General features: G+C 39.7%; 2 protein-coding genes across 3 annotated transcripts in view; both read left to right on the top strand.

Annotated features, from left to right (window-relative positions):
* Positions 1-7,526, top strand: part of znf512 (zinc finger protein 512) — a 39,068-nt gene extending 31,542 nt beyond the window's left edge. Inside the window, exons 15-16 of the mRNA XM_052025315.1 lie at positions 982-1,080; positions 2,956-7,526. Of these exons, the coding sequence (XP_051881275.1) occupies positions 982-1,080; positions 2,956-3,255 (399 nt within the window). The 3' untranslated portion in view covers positions 3,256-7,526. The remainder of the gene's footprint in view (positions 1-981; positions 1,081-2,955) is intronic.
* A 9,542-nt stretch (positions 7,527-17,068) lies between these two features.
* The window catches only part of gtf3c2 (general transcription factor IIIC, polypeptide 2, beta), a 101,964-nt gene continuing 93,926 nt past the window's right edge, over positions 17,069-25,106 (top strand). For both annotated transcript variants that reach the window (XM_052025312.1, XM_052025311.1), the window contains exon 1: positions 17,069-17,445. The gene's annotated coding sequence lies outside the window, so the exon portion shown is untranslated. The remainder of the gene's footprint in view (positions 17,446-25,106) is intronic.

Here is a 25,106-nt window from a genome sequence, read left to right as displayed (position 1 = left end):
AGGGCGATGCTCCCCTTCACCCTACAGTTTCTGTGGAGATACTAGAGGCAAGTGTTTGTTGGGGCTCAGGTGTCTTCGGGGCAAATGCTCACTCACAATCATGCAGTTTGGGACTGCAACTGGATTTTAGTCACCTGGAAATGTCCTGCCCAATTTATCATATAAGTTGCTATATTAGCATACAGCAACCTGGAGTTAGAACATAGAAAAACTACAGCACAATTCAGGCCCTTCGGCCCACAGAGCTGTGCCGAAAGTTATGTACTTAAGCCAGATCTAACCTAGTTCTGACTACCTGATGATTTCAAAATTAACCTATTGCCCTGCTGGTTGGAATTATATGGAAATTATACTTTTTTCATTGGTGAAAGAGCTGAGTACAAGATTGATGTGAGGTCAAAACAGGTAGCGAGCCAATAACATAGATGGGTGATAGTCTACGAGTTACGCCCTTGAAGCATGTACTGTACCTGTTGTTTGGATAATTGATGTGGCTGCAAGCTTGTTAAATTTTGCTGGCATGGAGAAGATCATGATGCCATGATTCAACCACCACACTTCGGAAAATTGTTCATTGATGACATATTGCACACAAGCTATTAAAACATATTCTATATTAAGGTAGGATATAGTGGACACTGACCGTCCATCTGTGTGGTGTTTCAGACTTGGCTGATGATTGTTTAATTTCTATTCTGGCAAAGATCTAGGAAAAATATTTTGGGAGTTGGGACTCGGTTATTTAATGAAGAGTGGCGGAAAGTTTATTCCTTATCTATGTGAATTTGTGACTTGGTGTACTTGATTCTGAAATGGAAAGCATTCCATTCCTCTCAACCTGCACCGTCCAAATTGCAGCTGATCTTGCAACTGCTGGGGGAACTCAGTAGGTCAAGCAGTATCAGTGGAGGCAAAAGTGTGGTTGACATTTTGGGTTAACACTGCATTGTTAACTACTTTGTTATTTATTTAAACCACCAGGGGGAGTATGTGGCTGGAAAGTACAAGTGCTTGATATGTGAAAAGGAATTCAGCTCTGAGAGTGGAGTAAAGTATCATATTAACAATGTACACTTTGAGGTAAAAAAAGAAATTCTCATTGTTTGAGTTGTGTCTTCATAACTAGAATTTTCTTCTTCCAAATTTTGAATTTCTGAAGAGTCCAGGGACTTGTATAGTTTTCAGTAATAATACATTCATGTGCATAATGTAATACAATTCCAGTTTTAAAAAATTGTTAAAGTAACTGTAGACTTTTTTTTCCTCCTCCCTTCAGAATAAGTGATAGAGCTGAATTTATATTCAATGCTAAACCATGTCTGAATTTATGTTCCAAAGCAAATGTTGCAATAGTTGGAAATCTGAAAAAAATTGCTAGAAACTGTAAACATGTTGGAATGCATTTGTGGAGAGTGAAACGCCAATGATTTCAAAGTGGATTTTAGGGATGTGGGTTTGGAGGATAAATGCAAGTTTTTTAAAATTATTTTGCTTTATTTTTAAACTTTTATGTAGTTTTGGTTGATATCTTTTAATTTGGAAGTGTTTAATGATTTTTATTTTCAAATTATTTACTTGAATTTTATTAATTTTTAGATATCTGAATGACATTTCAAGGACAACTAAAATCAGATACAGGTTTTATGGCCAGCATTGCTGCATGCCAGCTTTGGCAGGTGGACAACATTGTCCCAATATTTTAGGCCAATATTCTTTCAGGAGAACTAGTAAAGCTTAACCATGTAATAGGCTTTAAGCAAGAACAGTCAAAATCCTTGAGCAATTGTACCAGTTATGAAGAAGGTTAATTGACCTGAACCACTTATTTATTTTTCATTGGTGAAAGAGCTGAGTACATGATCGATGTGAGGTCAAAACCGGTAGAGAGCCAATAACACAGATGGGTGGTAGGCTACGAGTTACACCCTTGAAGCATGTACCTGTTGTTTGGATAATTGATGTGGCTGCAAGCTTGTTGTTAAATTTGGCTGGCATGGAGAAGATCATAATCATGATTCAACCATCACACTTTGGAAAATTGTTGTTACTGTAAATTGTTCATTAATGTTAAATTAATATATTTAACTGGTCAGAAACTCTAGACTCTTAAACATGGTGAAATCCAATTTACTGCTCCATCCAAGTACTGACTGCAGGGCATCTGTGCAATGCTATGGAGTGTTTCTGGGGTCGAGCAATGGAGCACAGACTTTCTTGGATTGCACACCACTTGGGCTCAGCAGATAGATTTCCCAGTCTAAGTGAATAAGGCCATTCAATTCAGTGGGAAGAAACAGTTGTCCATACAAAAGTACATAGAAATTAATTTTCTTTTTAAGTTCAGTTAATTGAAATATATTTAATTATCAAAATCTTCTAGGGTAAACTTGACATTTGTGCTTGGAGAGGTTCTGCTTTGCCTGGAGCCTCTCAGATCAACTGAGTAGTGGCCTCTCAGTGGAAAACAATGCCCAAGAGATTGATGCAAGAAAGAGCTTGCTCCAGTGGTAGATAGAGTTGGTTGTAATCTTCAGTGGAAGATTACAACTAACGCCCCCCTCCACCTCCCCCATTAGATTTGTTTCTCTTTTCACATGGTGTCTGAACAGCTGAGTATTTTCAGTTTTTATAACTGGGTTTCTGACTTTGTTTTAACATTTTGCATTTATGGGCTGAGTAATTCCTTCAACCCTGTATCTGAAATATGAAAATTATATCCAGAAATGAGATAAAGTATGTGAATTATGATTTAACTCTTTTACGAATGAATCTCTTTGGAGGAGTTCTCTTAAATAGCAAGAGGACATGAATCATTTCCGATTGTATCTTAAGGTTGTAAAATACCTCAAGCTAGTGAATTTATTTCATGATTTATGTAGAATTGATGATCAGTAAATTAATGCCTATTAACATCGCTGTACTTGCCACATTTTGCTGATTTATTTTCACATACAGGACTGGTTTCTTCCTACTTCCAAAGCGGCTAAAGAATTCAAACCCTTGGTGAAAGTAACCAAAAAAGAACCTACAACATCAAACAAGAAAAAATCATCTGCAAAAGTTGGCAAGAGTGGCCAAATAGTATCAGTGAATGAGGTTTCTTTCCTTAAAAAGGTCTGTGAGCCTTCAAAAGAATGTGATCAGTACAGGTTCACTGATAGTGAGGAAGACGACGAACAAGAAAATGTGGGGAGCTGGCGCCTTAAAAGGCCAAGTGCAAAAGCTGAATTAAAGACCGATCTTTCCAGGAAATAAGTGAAACTGGAAATTAAGATACTGAACAGTTTGTGTGGCTTTACAGTAAGAAAAGAAACAAGTGATGGGCATTGATTAAAACATTGTAACAGTTCTTTAGATATAATTTGATGCATTTTGTCTACAAGATCTTTTTTAATTTATAAATTATGCCCTTGTTCCCATTTATTATTGGATATAAGCAATTAGATTGTACCAGATCAGTTCTTTTTTGGGTACAAGATTGGAAAAGAGAAAAGAAAATACTTCCAAGGTGTAAATGTAGATTTAGTAAATAATGTTGATGTGGCTTTATGTAAAGTAGATTTCCTCCTCATATGTTCTTAATAGTTGTAGTTTAATTTCCACGTGACTTGAATATAGTGCTATTTTTTTGAAGGGAAGAAAATTATCTCAAAATCATCTTCACCTTTGTATAATTATGAACAATGTCTGTTGGTTTAAAAAAAAATCACAGTGGGTTATGTGTTCTGCATTTGTCCACTAATAGCTTAGAAGGAGCTAATTGTCACTGGTGCTGTGTATTAGCATTGATGGGGTTACTTTATAAATGTTTCAGACTGCTGCTTTGTGCAAGGGGAGAATTCAGGCTAGATACTCCAGTTTGTCGGAACACCACTTATTTAGACAGAGATAGGGTTTGGGGGGATTGATATAAGTATAATAGGGGAGAAATTTGTGTTTATTCGTTAGCGCTAAGCATGTGCAAGGGCAGCAGTCCTCCCCACATATGGTTCCAAATGTCAAGTGAATGTTGAGGTGAGTAGAACCAATGCTTTCAAATGCGTTTAACGCTACCGACCAAAGCCAGATTTCTTATCAACATCTCTATTTAATAAAAATGCATTTTTCTGGTAAATTTTAAATTTTAGAAATGTCTTCTTGTAGTAGCTAGTTACTAAATTGTGCTCATTATGCTGCCTTAAGTCTTCAGGGCTTATGATTTTAAAAAAAAAGTATCTGTAAGATCAAAGTGTTTTTTCTTTGACATATTTTCTTACAAGGAGAAATTGCAGATTTTAAGTAGTTTTGTTGGGTCACTGGTAACGTTCCAAAAAAAAGCAAGAAAATATTGCAACTTAGTTTGAAAGAAGTAACACACACACACTATACTAAATACACTAATTTGGCCTGCTTTATCCAGTTGTTATTTATGAGGGTATGTAATTGCCAGTAGTACAATATCCATTTTATTCCACTTGACGTGTATACCTCAAACCTCCTGAATAATGAAGAATAAAACTTGTTATTTCACTGTCCTCTGCTGTTTTTAAGAATAAGTAGATTTAAGATGCATCCTTTTTTTTAAAAAAATACTAAAGTTTCAATTTAATGTGTTTGATATCGAAACAATTAATGGTAGTTTGAGCTGCATTGTGTCCTGAGGAATCTACTGTGGCATACAGTTAGTTGGACCACAAAGAATATGCTCTTTGACATGTGATGGCATTCATTATTTGCAATGTGAAATTTATCACATCACATGATAAAGCAGGCATTTCTAGTAAAAGTCCATTTACCAGATTCTCACTTTTTGTGTTAGCTTTGGCAATGCCAAGAAAAATTAAAATTAAACAATGTTGTTAAGTTCACATTAAAAATGGGTCTTTAACATAACCTGCACTCCCAGTGCCAAAATAAATATAGCTCATTGCCGTGATATTTCCTTATTGACTTCAATGGCTGTCTATTTTTTTTCATCAAGAAGGGACGTCATTAAAGTTTATCAACCTACTTCCTATGTCCATTTTTCTATTGCTTTCTAATAATGCAGGTTTTTTTTTAAAAAAAGTTTTGAGAGAAGAGCTGACGACGCCATATTTTTCTGAGTTGTTGGCAGAGATGATGCTATCTGTTCTTAAGGCAAAGATTCATTTTATGGTGCTGAATTAGATTGAATTTCTTGTGGTTGTTTACATGACCCTCATACCAAAAGCAAAATTTGATTACAAGCATTAAAATTAGTTTTATAGTTTTTGTATTATGATTAACATTATAGTTTTCAGTGTTGGTACCATAATAAACAGAGGTATGATATCTACCTATTGAAGTGCATATTTAAGGCCTCCAATCTTAATTTCTTCCCTATCTTTGAAGATGCTGAGACAATAATTTACTGTTATATATAAACTTTTTAACATAATAAAACATCCCAAAGCATTTTATAGGAGCATTATACAGCGATGTTTGACACCATACTACACAAGGACATAGAGCACAGAAAGAGACGCTCTAGCCCATTGTATCCATGCCAACAATCAAACACCTCTCCTTCCCCCTGATTCTCTGCCACCCACCTACACTAAGGGCATTTACAGTAACCAATTAACCTACCAACCAGCACGTGGGGGAAACCCACGTGATCACAGGCCATGCAAACTCCATGCAGTTTAGCATTCAAGGTCAGGATCCTGCTTGGGCTGCTGGACCTGTGAGGTAGCATTTGGACAAGCATTCAAAAGCTAAGTAGTAGGTTTTAAGGAGCATCTTGAAAAGGTAAGGATAAAGTTTGAGAGACTTGGTTTTGGTGAGAAGAGAGAGTTCCAAACTCATGGTCTAACTTCAGCAAGGCAAGGCTACCAATGGTGGCATATAGGAAATTGGGTGCAGATTTGTGCACAAAATGAAAACAATACACATCTGAAATAAAAACAAGAAAATGTTTTAAGAGAAATTGTTAATAATTTTGGTCAATGATCCTTCATTAGATCTGTGGATTGTTCCCAGCATTATCTGTTTTTATTTCAGTTTTGTGTACCCTGTTATATTGTTCAATTGAATTTTTATGAGCTTGGGCCATTGGTCCAGTAAGAATGCAGGGAAGATGGACCCAGTATCACCTTAATTGATTTTAAATTCTCATTTTATATCATTGGATAGTAATCAGGAGAGCAGTGTCCCTTTTTGATTGCCCTTTCTTAACCTAGAAGCTATATGGCCTTTAGTGGTAGCAGTGCTCAAGTAATTCAGCACAGACTAAGATAAGCATCTCTTTTTAAAAGATAGTGGTATTCAACAATTTGGTACTATTAGTTCTCCAAACTATGTAAAAATAATAAAACAAAAAAATCTATGTGGCTGACGGGACAAATGCAAATTACAGCAAATCAATTATTTTTAGACATGTTCACTCAGCAATATGACCCTTTGAAATTCTCAACCCAAGGCATTAACTAATTAATAAGTCTCGGTCTTGAATGTACTCAATTTTTGGAAACCAGGTAAATCAAGAGTTTTATGGACTTAGAATGGGGAAATCCTGTTCAGGTAGAAGATCGGCCATGGTTTTATTGAACTGCCTAATTCCATTGATTATCTTATGGTTGTATCTCATCCTTTGTAAGTTACTGAGAGTAAATGAATAGTTACTTCTACAGAATTTTGTCATGTGCCTTTAACTGAATGCTACCTTGGAACGGGTATGATATTTCATTGTTCCTGAAACCTGTCTTTTATTTTGGTGAAGGCAATTAACAGAAAGTTAAATTAGTTATGAATTGGTGCTTTTTACCTTAAAAAAAAAGAGCCACATTAAAAGCTCTTCCTGCCTATTTTGTTTTGAATTTAAGATTTTAATCTCAGTTACTGTCTTTTGTTCTTTAATGTTTAAAGTGCCATACTGCAATCTTAAATGATATTTAAAGTAATAACCGTATCTTCCACCCCAAAAGTTTGCTTCCATGAGTTTATTATGTATATATAATCTTGTGTTTATATAAGTGTAGGTATTACAATTTTAATAAAATATCTTGATTTTCATTTGTTTGCTGAAAATGACAGAAACTTTCCATTTTTATTTTGGTGATACTGTTCTTGATCATCTAAGTGACAGGGACAGTTCCATTTAAGCAATATGATTATGAAAATGTCTATTTTGGTGCATGTGGCATTCAAGGTGCCTAAGACAGAAAGCTTGGGTGTAACTACTTGCATGCAGTTGCTAATATGTTTATACATTTACTTCCGGGCCCAGGATTCATTCTCCTATTGCCTCAATCTACTATTACCACACTACTTTAACCCACCAAATATTTTCTATACATTTTGCAAAGATTATCTCATACTCTGTGGAACTACGTTCACATCTGTGTACGCTCTTAATTAAAATCTTAACTGTAACCACAAAATGTGGAAGTGAGTTTGTTTCAAAGTCAAGTAAACCTTTGATTTTGTATGGGGGAAGGAGAGACAGGAGCAGATAGTCAATGGAAAAACTTGTACTGAATGAGACAATGTAAGGTACTCAAAATATGATCAGCATAGCAGAACTAATGTAAGAATATTGAACATTTCTATTCAGTATCCAAAATTTTAATTTTCCTACATCATTCTCAGCTACATTTTCTATCCTTTGAACTCTTCAATGCTCTACATAATTATGGTAGCAACTCATGGCCATTCTCAAAGATAACATATAAGGTTTGGATCTTTTTTCAAGCTACAGTTAATTCCAAACAGTTCAAAAAATGTGCTCTACTTTCTAAGAAACCTTGTTGCATTCACTGTTATGACAAATGGCAGAAAGTAAATTGAAATCAAATTGTTACATTTAAGTAAAAATGCATCTTCTTTTACCAAAAGTAACTTGTTGAAATTACATGACAGCAAATTGCTAGGTTCTGAAATAAGTATATAAAATTGAGAGGCATATATAAAGTCTTTTTCCTTGGGTGGAAAAGCCATATACTAGAGGGCGTAGATTTAAGGGGAAAAGTTTAAAAGAGTTTTTATTTTACACAGAATGGTAGGTGCCTGGAACATGCTGCCGGGAGAAGTGGTGGAAGCAGATACAATGGCAATTAGAGGCATTTAGACAGGCACAATGACTGGGGGGGGGGGGGGGGGGAGGATATAGACCACATGCTGGCAGATGGGATTAGTTTGGATTCCCATCATGGTCAGCACAGACATTGTGGGCTGAAGGGCCTGTTCCTGTGCTGTACTGTTCTATCTATTCCATGAAATTATTCAGTGGGCTTTTGGCACTTCATCAGAGATTTCTGCCTTCACAATTCCAGCAATGAGAGTAACACATTTCTTAAAGAAATGGGTTAAAATACAAGCGGAAAATTTACATTGCTACAAGGGCAGGAACATAATTTGTTCACTCTTAGTGTTATTATTAAATAAGTACTAATTAAAGAAAAATCTGTAAATTTTGGAAGAATTATATTGTGATGGAAGTACCCATCCGTGCACAAGAAGTAAAGTTTGTGCTTTGAATAAAGGTTCTTATCACGAGTTTAAGCTAAAATTATATCTTTTTTTTAAAGTTGTTAACTATTTGGCTGCGCATTTTCCAGAAAAATTTTGTTTTAGTATTTCCCATAATTCTTTATGACACAGAAGGCCATTCAGCCAGTCAAATCCATGCTGGCTCTTGGGGCATACCCATCAATCTCATTTCCCCCATTTATCTCCCTGTAACCTATTCTCTTTCTTATGCTTATGGATGCCTGATTCTTCTGCTGCCCATTTAATCTTCAATTGCCAGTTAACCTACCAGCATGCCTCAGGAGGAAATCAGATCACCTGGGGGAAACCCACACAGACACCAGGAGAATGTGCAAACTCCACAAAGATAGCATTTTATAACACATTTGCAAACTTTTTCACCTGCAGCTTCCAATAAACGCTGTAATGAAGAAATTTGTTTTTAAATTCGTTCAGGGAGAATGAGGTAAGATTGTGCAGTATGGAAGTGAACACTTTGGTGCATTAGCAAGGAGCAAATATCTTTTTGGAGAATGCTGTATTTATGTTAAGTTCCACCTTTCAGTAGTTAGAAGACAAAGATGAAATTGCCCAGAGCTCCTTATGAAAATGTTGGCTTTGATCTTTGCTTCCTGATTACATTTTGATGTCTGATAATTTTTCTCTTAAGGGAAACATTTTTTATGTACAAAAGTAACAATTTATGGATGCTGTAAATATGAAGTAAAAGCAGAAAATTTTCAGTGGGTGAGATATCGTGTGCAGTGAGAAAAGAAATTATTGACCAGAGAGCCATGTGGAGCCCTAGTTTGTGCTGCAAGTGCAGCAGTCTGAAGGTCTGGCAATTTTCAGACTGCAGTCCCTTGCTGGATTTATCAGAGAGCTCAGTGGTATCCAGTAATGGAATTCCCTAACACTTACAATGGAGAAACTGCTCTCAGATCCTGCACCAGGTTATGCCTGGTGTAACACCCACAAACCTATTTGAAAAGGATGTCTACAGCTGTGAGGAAGAAAGATGAGAATAACATGAGAATGTCTTCCATGATATTGTAAGCCCTTGAGTTTGTTGGGGGGCAAAGCTAGGTGTGAGGATTTACCATAATTTTTTTTCATGAGTGGGGCTAGTTCTGGCCTACCCATGTCACCAGCTCCAGTGTGATTTTCGATCAACTGGATTATCTTTCTGGATCCAGCCAACGTGAATATGCAATATCAACACATTTCAAAGTTGAATGTGGGCTGGAGTCCCATGGATCAGAATCTGGAGTCATGTTTTCAATCAAACTCTTTTGTCAGAACTAACTTTTCTATTGAAACCCTATTGATCTGAAACAATGTTAGTGTTTCTCTCTATATGATTACATTACTCATGAAAGAATACTATTTAAATCACTGCAGATAATACAAAAAGATCAGCTACTTGGATGTTGGTGTGTACATTGGTTTAAATGTTGCATCTTCTGCATGATGTAGCTAATTATAGTTCTCTGAATTGTTGTAGAATAAACATGACCTCTTATCATGGAAAACTAATGTTTAAATGTCTCTTTCAATCTGGGGGTGTGATGATATTGAGTGTACCGTCCGAGAGCTCCAAACTTAAGACTTCAAGTTCTATCTAGCAATAAGTATCTAGAAGTACCCTCACTATAGGAAAATTATACTATATCAACCTACACTTCAAGGACTAGTTTACTTCACTTCTTTAGTCTCTACGGAAAGGTGTAGCTGTCAATAATTACTATTTCGAGCTGTGGGTCCCTCTCTCAACCAAGGAGAAGATACTTTCAGCTAATGAAGCAGTTTAAACACAGTTTATTTTATTTTAAGTGAGATGTGTTTAATGCTAATAAGTAACTTACAAAGGATTTCTGAACACAAGTACAATTCTTACAAGCTGAAAAGTCATACCAACAAGTTGCAGGCGAACAAGTCGTCTGTTGCAAAAACCAAAGCCTGAGGAATGAATTCTAGGTCTTTCTGTAACCCCTCCTCTCTGTCATTCCCTCACCCCACCCTGACTGCTTTCTAACATTTCTACTGTTTTTTCATTTGGTTGACATAATTAGCATGTGATTTTTTTTTCAACCACATTTTCAGGCCAGGTGACTGGAGTGTTTAATTAAATAAACATGGATCCCATTGTTCTCTCGTTTATGTTACAAGGCTGAGCAAGGAATATTGGTTAGAAGTTTAACTTGGCAAGCAACAAACATCTTAAGCCTGGGACAATTTCTGTTGTTTTTGCAAAAAAGGGATTTTAGCTTAATGAGCAACTACTTTTTGACCTTTGGACAGGTCATGTTGCTGTGCTAAAAAGCTGAGGTTAGCAATAAGCTTTTTGGGGGCCTGGAAAGTGAATATCCATCCAGGCTGGGAGGGGTGAGTTAATGTTCAACCCAGTCACGCTTCTCCATTGTTTTAGATTGGATAAAGATTGTAATATTTTGAACTAATTAATATTTATACATATTAGATTTTTTTGGTACAAATGCTTAATCTAGTCCCACTTGCTAATTATGTTAAACAGCATTACCAAATTTAAAGCCATGTTTAAGATCATTGAGATAAATCAAACTTTTGTTAAAGTCATTAGCAAAAAATTGTTGCAATTGCAGTTATTGCAAAGTATAATATTTGGTTCATAGCACCTCAAAACAATTTTGTTACTGCCTTTGTCGATCTTTGAATTGAGTCAGAAATGCAGCACATCAACCTGTAAATCATATGTCTAATTTCACTGAAAAAATTATGTTGTTTTCCCCTCTCCTGGACATTCAAATAGATTCAACTTGTTTTGTTGTGAAACTTAACATACTGTAATCTTGTGATTTAACAAACTTTAGTTTTGGGCATTAAAAAAACATTTAACACAAAATAGGTGTTTAATTGATTTAATCTGGGATATCTTTTCTCCTACTGCCGTTTGACAGCAGAGTCACAAACAGGCTTGAGATGGAATTATACCTGAATTAAATAGCACTCTTTACACTGAAGATTTCATCAGCTTGGCTAACCCCTTGTGAGCCATTGAAAACTGAGGATTTGTATCATTGTACGTCTGAGGTAACCCTTAAGTAATTAGTTCCAATAGTTACTATTGATAAACTCTTCCCACAGGTATTGAAAGGATGTCTGCTTTTGTTGATAAAGCAAACTGAATAATGTGGCAATCATCTAAACTGTATCCAAGATTAAGATGCTTGAAATTAACTGGCTTGACTTAATTTAAAAATCGATTATTTCGATGCATTTTTGTTACTTTACTTTGCACTTGTAAATATGTTAAGGGCAAAAATTTTCCAATCAGTGGTGATGGGAGCTGACTTCAAAGGAAGCTGCCCATTAAATCTCTTTGTGATGTGGGCTTTGTCTTTATCACCATTAATTCTGGTAAGGTCAGATGTAGGAACTTCACGGATTGCACAATGTTCAGTACCATTCGTGACTCCTCAGGTAATGAAGCAGTTCACACCAAATGCACCAAGACCTGTACAATATCCAGGCCTGAGCTGATAGGTGGCAAGTTACATTTTTGCCAGGCAATGACAATATCCAACAAGAGAAAATTCATCTATCACCCCCAGACATTCAATCGCATTTCCATCACTGAATCTTCCGCTATCAATATCCTGGAGGTTACCGTTGACCAGAAACTGACTGGAATAGCCATATATACAATGAGGCAACAAGAGCGGGTCAGAGGCTAGGACTCCACCTAACTCCCCAAAGCCTGTCCACCATCTGCAAGACTCAAGTCAGGTGTGTGATGGAATACTCTCCACTTGTCTGGACAAGTGTAGCTTCAACAACATTCAAGAAGCCTGAGACCATATAGGATGTAGCAGCCGACTCCAAAGGCACACCATCCACAACCATTCACTTACTCCATCACTTGAAGCATAGTAGCACTAGTTTGTACCATCTACAGGATGCACTGCAGCAACTCACCAAGACTCCTAAACAGTGCCTTCCAAACCCATGACCTACCAGGTGGAAGAACAAGGGCAGCAAAAGCATAGGAAGAACACACACCACCCTGGCTTGGAAATATACCGCCATTCATTCACCATCACTGGATCAAAATCCTGGGACTCCCTACTGGCATTGTGGGTATACCTATACCTAAGGACTGCAGAAGTTAAAGAAGGCAGCTTACTACCACCTTCTCAAGGGGAACTAGGGATGGGAAATTAAATGCTGGTCAGATTGCGAAGACCACATACCTTGAATGAATATATATTTTAAAAAATGACCTCAACCCCATTTTCCCATACTAACCTGACGTCTCTTGATTTCCCTTAATATCCAAGGATTTTTCAATCTCTGTCTTGAATAAACAAAATGACTAAACTTCCACAGCCCTCTGGGGAAGAAAAATTCCAAAGCACAGTAGTGTAGCAGTTAGCGTAATGCTTTTCAGCGCCAGCGACCCAGGTTCAATTCCAGCCGCTGTCTGTAAGGAGTTTGTACGTTCTCCCCGTGTCTGCGTGGGTTTCCTCCGGGTGCTCCAGTTTCCTCCCACATTCCAAAGACATACAGGTTAGGAAGTTGTGGGCATGCTATGTTGGTGCCGGAAGCGTGGCGACACTTGCGGGCTGCCCCCAGAACACTCTACGCAAAGGGATGTATTTCACTGTGTGTTTCTATGTACATGTGACTAATAAAGATATCTTACCTTCCTGGTGAAGAAATTCCTTATCAGTCCTGAAAGGCTTGACCCCTTATTCCAAACCTATAATCCTGGTTCTAGACCCAAGGCAGGGGAAACATCATCCCTATGTCTACCTTCTCAGAAACTGTGAGAAGTATGTATGCCTTATCATGCCTCACTTTGCTAAACTCTACAGAATACAGGGAAGTCTGCTCAATCTTTACTAATGCAGTGATCCCCTAATCCCTATCCCAAGAACCATCTGGTGAACCTTTGTTGCACTCCCTCTTTTGCAAATATTATTCCAAACCTGCACACAATATTCCATTGCAGTCTCACTATAGTTCTATATAATTGTAATATGGTATCTTTGCTCTTGTATTTGAGTAATCTTCCTATAAAAATCAGAATAATGCTTTTCTTCCTAATTAATTGCTGTATCTGCATGTTAATGTTTAGTGGTTCATTCATGACACCAAGGTCCCTCTGAACACCATCACTTTTCAATGCTTCACCATTTGAAACATAGAACACTACAGCACAGTACAGGCCCTTCGGCCCACAATGTTGTGCCAACATTTTATCCTGCTCTAAGATCTATCTAACCCTTCCCTCCCACATAGCCCCCTATTTTTCTATCATTCATGTGTCTATCTAAGAGTCTCTTAAATGTCCCTAATGTATCTGCCCCCACAACCTCTGCCGGCAGTGTATTCCACGCACCCATCACCCTCTGTGTAAAAAAAAACTTACCCCTAACATCCCCCTTACACCTTCCGCCAATCACCTTAAAATTATGTCCCCTCGTGTTAGCCATTGTCGCCCTGGGAAAAAGTCTCTGACTGTCCACTCGATCTATGACTCTTATCATCTTGTACGCCTCTATCAAGTCAGCTCTCATCCTCCTCCTCTCCGAAGAGAAAAGCCCTAGCTCGCTCAACCTATCCTCATAAGACATGCTCTTCAATCCAGGCAGCATCCTCTGCGTCCTCTCTTAAGCTTCCAAATCCTTTCTATAATGAGGCGACCAGAACTGAACACAATACTCCAAGTGTGGTCTGACCAGAGTTCTATAGAGCTGCAACATCACTTCATGGCTCTTGAACTCAATACCCCGACTAATGAAGGCCAACACACCATACACCTTCTTAACAACCCTATCAACCTGTGTGGCAACCTTGAGGGATCTATGGATGTGGACCCCAAGATCCCTCTGTTCCTCCACACTGCTAAGAATCCTGCCATTAACCTTGTATTCTGCCTTAGAATTCGATCTCCCAAAGTGTATCACTTCACACTTATCTGGGTTGAACTCCATCTACCACTTCTCAGCCCAGCTCTGCATTCTATCAATATCCTGGTGTAATCTGCAGCAACCTTCTACACTATCCACACCACCACCAACCTTTGTATCATCAGCAAACTTAGTAACCCACCCTTCCACATCCTCATTCAAGTCATTTATGAAAATCACAAAGAGCAGGGATCCCAGAACAGATCCCTGCAGAACACTACTGGTCACTGACCTCCAGGCAGAATACACTCCATCTACCACCACCCTCTCTCTTCTATGGGTGAGCCAATTCTGAATCCACACAGCCAAGTTTCCCTGGATCCCATGCCTCCTGACCTTCTGAATAAGCCTTCCTTGAGGAACCTTATCAAACGCCTTACTAAAATCCATGTACACCACCTCCACTGCTCTACCTTCATCAATGTGCTTTGTCACATCCTCAAAGAATTCAATCAGGCTCGTGAGGCACGACCTGCCCCTCAAAAGCCATGCTGACTGTCCCTAATCAGCCTATGCTTCTCTAAATGCCCATAAATCCTGTCTCTAAGAATCTTCTCCAGTAATTTGCCCACCACTGAAGTAAGACTCACTGGTCTGTAATTCCCTGGGTTATCCCTTCTTCCTTTCTTAAACAAAGGAACAACATTTGCCACCCTCCAATCATCCGGCACTACTCCTGTGGCCAGTGAGGATGCAAAGATCGTCGCCAAAGGCGCAGCAATCTCTTCCCTAGCTTCCCGTAATAACCTTGGATATATTCTGTCCGGCCCCGATGACTTATCTATCCTAATGTTTTTCAATAGTTCCAGCACATCCTCTTTCCTCACATCAACATGACCTAGCATATCAGTCTGTCGTATGCCATCCTCACAATCATCAAGGTCTCTCTCTCTCTGGTGAATACTGAAGCAAAGTATTCATTAAGGACCTCTCCTATCTCTTTCGACTCCAGGCACATGTTTCCTCTTTTATCCATGATCGGTCCTACCCTCACTCTAGTCATCCTCTATTTTTCTTTTTTTTTAAAAAAGTGAATGACTTCACAATTTTTCCACATCTATTTCATCTGTCATCTCTTCACCCCACTCACTTAACCTGTTTATATCTCCTTGGAAGCCTCTCTACATCCTCCTCACTGCCAACAACAATCTGCTGGAGGATCTCAGGGGATCGAGCAGCATCTGTGTGGGGAGAGGAATTGTTGACATTTCAGGTCAAAACTCTGCATCATCATCATTCATTTTTCACCGAGTCCTGATGTAGTGTTTCGACCTGAAAAGTCCACAATTCCTTTCCTTCCACAGATCCTGCTTGACCCACTGAGTTCCTCGAGCAGATTGTTTGTTGCTCCCAGGTAATTAACACATTCCTTTATTACAGTTGATTTTGCCCATAAATCAGAAAATACACAAAAATGACGATGTTAACCATACCTCCACAGTATTGTAATGAATGGCATCAAAAGCACACAAGACTGATAAGAAAAAACAATTACTAAAAGTGGAGAGAGGAAGCTAATTCTGTCATTAATAAGAACAAAGGTGTGAACGTACATCGGACTTTTGAATTTGGGACTGGTGTACGGGTGTTCAAAAGTTGAGTGTTTGTAACCTGGAGATGGCCTGTAGTATAGATAGTACTTAATGGTCAGTGTGGGCCTGTTTCTGTGCTGTATGACTCTATATTGATGGTGGGGGATTCACAATGGTATTGCCATTGAATGTCAGTGGTTTGACTCTTGTTACAGATGGTCATTGACGGGCACTTCTGTAATATTAACGTTGATTTACCATTTATAAGCCCAGGTCTGAATGTTGTCTACAGATGCAGACGTGGCCTGCTTTTGCTGAAGAGTTGTGAATGGAATTGAACATCGTGTGATCAGCAACCACATCTGCGGTAGGACATTATGGCAGAAGGGTGGATGCAGAAGTGGAATTCCTATAATAATCATATTGGCCTCTGCTCCCAGGTCTGAGGGGGACTGACTGATAGATACTGAGAGACGGTTTATTGGGGTCGGAGAGCCTAGCGCCAGTCCCGAGCGAGACGATTTGCCGTCCATGCGTACGAGGATTTGGATTTCTGCACCTGAGGGCTGAGGTAGCGGGCTCACCGCACACTGGTGCTGGGATTTCTGTACCTGAGGGCTGAGGTAGCGGGCTCACCGCACACTGGTGCTGGGATTTCTGTACCTGAGGGCTGAGGTAGCGGGCTCACCGCACACTGGTGCTGGGATTTCTGTACCTGAGGGCTGAGGTAGCGGGCTCACCGCACACTGGTGCTGGGATTTCTGTACCTGAGGGCTGAGGTAGCGGGCTCACCGCACACTGGTGCTGGGATTTCTGTACCTGAGGGCTGAGGTAGCGGGCTCACCGCACACTGGTGCTGGGATTTCTGTACCTGAGGGCTGAGGTAGCGGGCTCACCGCACACTGGTGCTGGGATTTCTGTACCTGAGGGCTGAGGTAGCGGGCTCACCGCACACTGGTGCTGGGATTTCTGTACCTGAGGGCTGAGGTAGCGGGCTCACCGCACACTGGTGCTGGGATTTCTGTACCTGAGGGCTGAGGTAGCGGGCTCACCGCACACTGGTGCTAGGAATTCACATCGGCATCACGGACGTTGCCGCCACCGTCGCCGCGCATGCGCAGTCCCTGCTAGGCTAGTCCGCCCGCGCATGCCCGGAATGGACCCGGCGGGGCCGTTGAAGCTCGCGCCACCCCGCGCGCAGTTGATTATCATACGTCATCAACCGCTCAAGTCCGGATGTAAATGGTTGTCGCCGTGTCAGTCCTCGCCTCAGGACGGTGGCCGGCTCGGGTACCTTGTCTGGTGCTGGCGGAATCGCAGTGTTGAATGGCCCATCAGGAAGGCCGGGGGAAAAACACACACAAAATAACGGCGGGTGGCGTAAAGCTCCACGTGTAGCCCAGACTGAGCCGCCTTGGCTGCTATTTCGTCCTCATCCTCGTCCTTGTCCGTTCAGTAAGGGAGCCTGCGGACGCGGGGTGCGATGAGACAAGGTACTGAAGCTTTCTGTTTCTCTGGGCAGAGCTGCGAGTGGAGTGGGCCGAGTCGGGCCTGTCACTCCCTCCGGCACCGAGCGCTGGCAGCGGCGGGTGGCCTCGGTGCCTGCCGTTAAGGGCTGATGATCGGTCGTGGCGTGGAGGCGATTACATCATCTGTGTCTATCCACCCAACCGAGCCATCCTGCCTGCCAGTCCCCCTCCTTCAATATCTTTTTTTTGAAATATACTGCTAAATCCTGGATTACATTGTCACTTGAGAGGGCCGCAGTAAAACTGCACTTAGTACTCGTGTGAATCGAGTGTGCTATTCAACCATGAGCTGAGCAGGCAGTCGAGTGACTGGGCTAATGAACTGAATCCTTTCCCTCCTCCCTCTCCACACTACTTCCCCCCCAAGTCTAAAGATGCAGCTACAAACTCATAAATCAAGGAGTTACGCTCATCATGCCTGTGCATTTACACAGTGCAGAGAAAATAGTGCGGCATTACTAAATAACGACCATAAAATGTACCACGATTGGCCACTTAGATGCTTTGCAATTTCCCTTTTCAATTACACAACGTGAAAACTTTCATATGTTTGGGGAGCGATTTCTGCAGTCAAGAGAATTCAGTTATCGGATGTCACTAACGTGTAGTTTCAGAGGTGACTGATATTTCACAGCCAGTTGCGAATTGAAGCTCTTCGGGGACATTTTCAAAAGAACCAACCCCTGCCAACTTCATGCGTCCTGCTTTGGACTGTCCAAGTGAAGAAAAAGGCCAACCGTTTATAAATGTAGATTTTAAGCATTTTAGACTGGATAGAACATAAAAGTATCAGAAATAAGAGCAGGAGCAGGCCCTTTGGCCCGTCAAGCTAGCTCTGCCATTCATCAAGATAATGGTTATGAACAGGTTATTGATTTAAAGAAAGGTGCGTATAAATTGGAGCAGAGTAACCTAGAGCACTATCGGTACAGCTGGATTTAAGCCCACCATTTGGATAAAGTGGTAGCGAGTTAACCCATTGTACCACTTACAAAGTGCTAATCACACCAGTTTTTTTTAAGGATTCCTTTTAATACTGTTAGATTTTGGATCCACAGTGTGCACCTATCATTATTGTTTGGGTTTATTTTGATACATTCCATGGGCTTTTTCACATAAGGAGGTGATTAGACACCTGTTGGAGATGGGGAAATTACACTTGGGTGGCATGAGTATCGTTTGCCACATTTCAGCCCATTCTGAACATGGTCCAGGCTCGTCACATTAGACCTAGACCACTTCTTTACCCAAGTTGTAAATTGAATGCCATGTGTCATTTATCAATGAACATCCTGACTTCAGAGATGATTGATGGAAGGTTATTGCTGATGCAGCTGAAAATACTAGGTTTTAGGATACACCTCTGCGGAAGTTCCCCCAATGATATTCCAGGGCTGAGATCATTAATGTCCAATAACTACCACTGTCTTTGTGCTAGTTCTTACTCTAGAATGTAGACTATTCCCTTTGATTCCCATTGATGACAATTGTGGCAGGGTTCCTTGATGACAACACATAGCCAACCAACTGTCTTTATGTCAAGGATTATGATTCTTTCCTTATCTCTGGGATTTGGATCCTTTTTTTGTGTTTGGACCAAGGTTTGGAACTGAGTGAACCATGTGGAACTGAGACTGAGCAGCAGTTACTACGTTATTAATGAGTATTGCTTGATGAGATTGTCAAGAATGCCTCCATAACTTTGCTGATAATTGTGGGTAGCCTGATGCAATTGTGATTGGCTGTACTGGATATGTCTTCTAATTTGTTGACAGGACATAATTTGGCAAATTTCCGCTTTGTTGACTAGATGCCAGTGTTACAAATAGTCTGGAAAACTTTTTACAGGGGCACAGCTGGTTTGGGAACACCAGTTCCAAACTGCGATGGCTTGTTGCTGTGGCTCACAATCTTTGCTATATCAAGTGTGCACATCCCTTTCACTGTATCATGTTATGTGAATTGATTTGGCTGAAAACTGGCTTTGATAGTGTGGACTACAGGAGGAGTGAGATGGATCATCCATTCAGAATGTTTTTGTGCTCTTTGGGATATCCTGTCATTGAGGATGGGTTTGTTTGTGGAGCATTTTTCTTCTCCCCTCTGTTGCTTAGGTGAGTTGCTGGTGGCTCTCATGGATACCCAAATTTGAACTGTTAGACATGAGCTAAATCGACCCATTTTTATGCAAGGGTAGCATCATACAATAAGAAATGCCCCCTGTCTCTGTGAGGATTGTGCAGTGATCCAACTTGTATTTGACATAGACAAATGCCTCCGTAGCAAGTAGATTGGTGAGGATGAGGTCAAATGGGTGTAGTAACTTAGTCAACAAGTTACATTTTGAGCAGCCAAAGGCTTAAACTATTAATCTGGAATCGTACATTTGAATCCTACCAATGCATCTAGGGATTGTAAATCCAATTAATTAATTAAATCTGGCAAAGATGATAATGGAGGCATCTGCGATGTTGGTTTATAGATATTATTTTGCATACATTATGTTGGACTGTTACTTGACTAGGCATTGGGGAAGCTCTCTTGATTTTGGCATGTACCCAAATGTTAGTGGAAGAAATGTTGCAGACTCAGCTTGGCTTTAGGTATGCCTTTGTGCCTGATTCATTGTCATTCTGGCTAGTTCTGTCTTTGTATTTTGCAGCATTTAGCTACTGTACATCTAAATGACTCACTAGGGCAGGTAAAATTCTACCTTTCAAAATATTAGTGAAACATTTAGGCTATATTATAATTCAGCAGTTTAATAGTTGTAAATACTCATCAAGTTTTTATTAAAATTTTACTTTAGATTCATATAATTAACTGAATTTAATTTTCCCAGCTGCCAGGTGGGATTTGAACATATAACTCTCAATAATTATATCATGATTCATTAAGGCTTCTGAGAAGATTGGCTATGCATAATGACAGGCCGTAGGTTAGTCCAGATAGTTAAGCCATGTGGGATCTGAACTGTGTTGGCAAACTGGATCCAAAATTGGCTTGGTGATAGGAGGCAGAGGCTAGTGTTAGATAAATGTTTATCTGACTGGAAGTCTAACCGTGGTGTACTGCAAGAATTGGTACTGGGATCTTTTTGTTTGTAATATATATAAAACATGGATGAGAATATAGTGGTCTGATTAGTAAGTTTGCAGATGACATGAACATTGGTGGTGTCATAGATAGTGAAAAAGGTTGTCTAAGGATACAGCAGGACATAGATCAGCAAGAAAATCGGGAGGAGTGGTGACAGGTGGGTTTAATCCAGAGAAGTGTGAATGCACTTTGGGAAGTGAAATTCTGGTAGGACATGTAAATAGCAGAGACCTTAGCGTTAAAGTGCAGAGGGTCCTTGGGTTGCAAGTTCATAGCTTGCTGAAAGTGGCGATACAGGTGGATATAGTGAAGGAGGCATTTGGTATGCTTACTTTCACAGGCCAAGGTGTTGACTGTAAGAGGTGGGACATCATGTTGCAGCTATACAAAACATTGGTTAGACCATACTTGGAATATTGTGTACAGCTCTGGTTGCCACACTTCTAGAAGGATGTGGTAGCAATGGAGAGAGTGCAGAAGAAATTCACCAGGTATGGAGGGCTGTAGCTAAGAGAAATTGAATAGGCTGGGTATATCCTCTCTGGAACGTAAGAGGCTTGAGGACTGACCTTGTAAAGGTTTATAAAATTATGAGGGGCAGATGTGGGATAGATGGTCAGAGTTTTTTTTCCCCCAAGGCAGGGGAATCTAGAACTTGAGGGCATAGGTTTAAGGTGAAAGGGGAGACATTTAAAGGAGATATGAGGGGCAAGTTTTTGTCAAAGAGAGTGGTAGTTATCTAGAATGAGTTGCCGGGGGCAGTAGAGGCAGATACAATTAAAAGGCATTTGGATAGGTACTTAGATAGGCAAAGCATTGAGGGGTACAGGTCCAATGTAGGCAAATGGGATCAGCACAGATGGGCATCGTGGATGAGGTGGGCTGAAAGAGCCTGTTTCTGTACTGTATGATTCTCTGATTCTATCTCAATGCTGGTGCATTAGCATACCCACTATGTTGCCTTTTAATACCTTTATTCATATAAACCATTCCAATGCATGATATTGCAGTGTTAATGGGCAAAAATTGAGTTTGAACTAAATGAGGCCAGATGACAAAATTTTAGCCAGTAAGGTAGGATTTAAGGAGCATCTAAAAAGCGATGTGGAACATATGGTTAAGGAATTCTACAACTTGGGAACCAGGCAGTTGATGATATGGCTGCTAATGGTGAGTGAAATGGATATAAAAATAACTTTGTTAGGGGTTGCAGAGTTTTGGATGAAGTTAAATTAATGGAAGGTAAAGGTGGGGAATCAAGTCAGGAGACCTCTGGAATAAGTCAGAAGGTATGGTTTCCAGCAGTATTGGGGTTGGGAAATGGGGAGGGGGGAGTAGGAGAGTTAGGCGTTATTATGGATGTCAGCTGGTACTCAGCATTTCCATTTCACTGTCTATATTCTTTGGCATACACTTGTAAGCAATCTGCACTTTCCAGCAGTTAAAAATTAAGACCAAAGCTCTGAATCTTTACCATTGCTGTTCCACCATCAACCCACAATGAAGCCTTCAGTTTAAAATTTCCATGATTCATTTTCCTTATTCTCCTTTTGCTAGTAACTTCCAGTTCTCCAAATTCTGTGGAAGATTTTAGGATTTTTATTATCTTTACTACAAGAATGCCGGTGATATATAGTGTATTTAAAAACTAGCTCTTCCACTTCCAGCATGGGTGTAGATTTTGGGAAATATTTTTGATAAATTTTGATTAAGTATTTTAGAGTCATAGCATCATACAACATGGAAGCAGGCTATTCAGTCCACCATGTCCACACTGACCATTGGGCACTCATCTGTATTAATCCCATCTTGCAGCACTTGGACCATAGCCATCTCTGCCTAGGCAATTCAAGTACTCGCCTAGACACTTGTTAATGCTATCAGTGTCTCTGTTTCTATCACTGTCAGCAGCTGTACACTCTAGGTACTCACCACTCTATGGGTGAAAAAGGTCCTCCTCAGATCTCTTACTCCTTACTCTAAATCTATGTCCTCCAGTTTTATTCACCTCTGATAAGGGGACAAATTTCCCTGAAGTCAACCTTGTCATAATTTTATATACCTCAGTCATGTCCCCTCTTAACTTCCTCCACTCCAGGGAAAATAGACCTAGCTTCTCCAGTCTCTCCTTATAACTGAAATGCTCCATCCCAAGCAACATCCTGATGAATCTCCTTTGCACCACCTCCAGTGTTACCACAACTCTCCAGTAGCATGGTGACCAGAACTGCACTCAATACTCCAGCTGAGGACTGACCAATGTTTTATAAAAATGGAGCATAACCACTCTGCTCTTGTATTCAATACCCTGACTAATGAAGGCCAGTATCCCTCATGCCTTCTTAACTGTGTTATTTACCTGCTCTGCCACCTTCAAAGTTCTTTGGACTTGCACGCCAAGGTCCCTTTGTTCCTTAATATTCCTTATGACCTTACCATTCATGGTCCTAGTCTCATTAGTACTCCCAAAGTGCATCACCGCACATTTATCAGATTAAACGCCATCTACCATTTCTCAGCCCATTTCACACAGACATCGATAAAACCCTGTAGCCTAAGACATGCCTTCTACACTGTCAACAACCGCATCAATATTAGTGTCATCTGCAAATTTACTAATCATGCCACCTACATCCACATCCATATCATTCAAGTGTACTTCAAGCACCGAGGGTCCCAGTACCAATCCCTGTGGAACACCATTAGTTGCAGGCATCCAATCACGAAAACAACCCTCTCCTATCACCCTCTGTCGCCAATTGGAATATACCAAAAGCAGTTCATTTTGCACACCCTAAAGCACCTCATTTTGCAAGTATATTCCAATTATTTTGGTCATTTAGAACTTTGTTTCAAATGTCATCTCTTCTAATGATTTCTCCACTTTGTCTTGGCCCAAGGCACAAAGATAATAAGAACTGCCAAAATTTTCACTTGGTATAGTTGGAGCTAACAAAGTTATTCAAAGTATCAATTTGGTCTGGATTCAATCTTTGATTTTTAACTGAAAAATTAGCGTATTAGTCCAAAAGGAGGCTAAATGGAAAATAATAGTTGAATGGAGCCAATGCTTTTGTTAATGTTGCAGAGTGTGTGTTTCCTTCAGTGAGTATAACATTGAATTGTATAACATACAACACAGTTACAGACCGTTTGGCATAGTTACTACATATTGGCTTTCAAACTTTCTGCCATCCTTTCTCATCTAACTGAATAATACCTGCATGCCGTCCTCACTCGTACAACATCTAGCTTACTCTTAAATACATCCACGTTGCTGGGTACAATTAAAATCTATTATAATGTGTTTTACATTCTTGGCTCTCTGGGTAAAGAAATTCTTGAATTACCTGTTTAATGTCTTGATGAGTATCTTGTATTTATAGCTCCAGGTTTGCTCTTCTCCATAGTCTGAACATGGTCTGCATTTACACTACCAAAACATCAGAAATTTAAGGGTTTCTGTTTGGTCACTACACAATTACTGCTTTTCAAAATGAGAGACCCAGCTTGCCATATTTTCATGACAGATATCACCCTTGGTGTAATCTTTGTATATCATTTTTTCCACCTTTTTCATTACTTGTCTATCCTTTTTTATCATATGGCAGCCAAAACTGTACATAGTGTCCCAAATATGATCAAATTAAGGTTCTGCACAGGTTTTGCATAATTTCACTACTTTTCATTTCATCTAAAAAAAACCTATAATGCTTGTTTTGGTTACATTGGAACAGTTGTAGGCCATCTCATACCTTGAACCTGTGCTGCCATTAAGTGAGATAGAGAGTGGTTGACCATGGACCTGATGTCTGGTTTTCAAAGATATATCAATCTTGGATTTAAAATTAACAGTAGACCAAGCATCAGCTGTTGTTTGCCAAAGAAAATTTAAACTTCTACCACCTTTACATGCAAAATTGTTTCCTAATTTTACTACCGAAAGGCCTAGCTCTAAATTTTAGATTGGACACCCGAGACTTTCCTAATAATTTCTCTCCATCTAACTTATTAGTTGTTGTTAATATCTTGAAATTTCGCACAAGAACAGCCTGTATCCTTATAAATTCTGGGGCATAAGAGTTTAGTTTGTGTAATCTCGCCTCATGATTTAAACTTGGAAACCAGGCATTGTCTCAAAGAACTCTTATTCTGCACTGATAAAATTTTCATCCATTATTTCATATTGAATTAGTATTTGTTTTTTTTTAAAGAGCATGTGTATTTTTTGGACTCTTGACCACTGTTTTAAATGTTTCCTGTTTAAAGTGCTCTTTTATATAATTTTTTTTTGCTGATGTTGTTGTCCTTTCAATTTCTTCAAATTCTACTCTCATCCCCTCAAAGACTGGGTCATTCCCAATCACTTACCCTGGTGGAATTCATATTTATGTCTTCAGTTCTTGGGGCAGATCTTCCATTGCCCTGAATGAGCAGGCTGCTTCTCCCTGTACTCCATTATTTGTTCTACTGTCACATTGATGCAGTCTTCTGCTAGGAGCCCAGTTCAGGCACTTTGATGTGGT

The sequence above is a fragment of the Pristis pectinata genome, chromosome 10, assembly GCF_009764475.1.
Source record: "Pristis pectinata isolate sPriPec2 chromosome 10, sPriPec2.1.pri, whole genome shotgun sequence".
Classification (NCBI taxonomy): domain Eukaryota; kingdom Metazoa; phylum Chordata; class Chondrichthyes; order Rhinopristiformes; family Pristidae; genus Pristis; species Pristis pectinata.
Note: the sequence above shows the minus strand (reverse complement) of the source record. Positions and strands in the feature narration are given on the sequence as shown.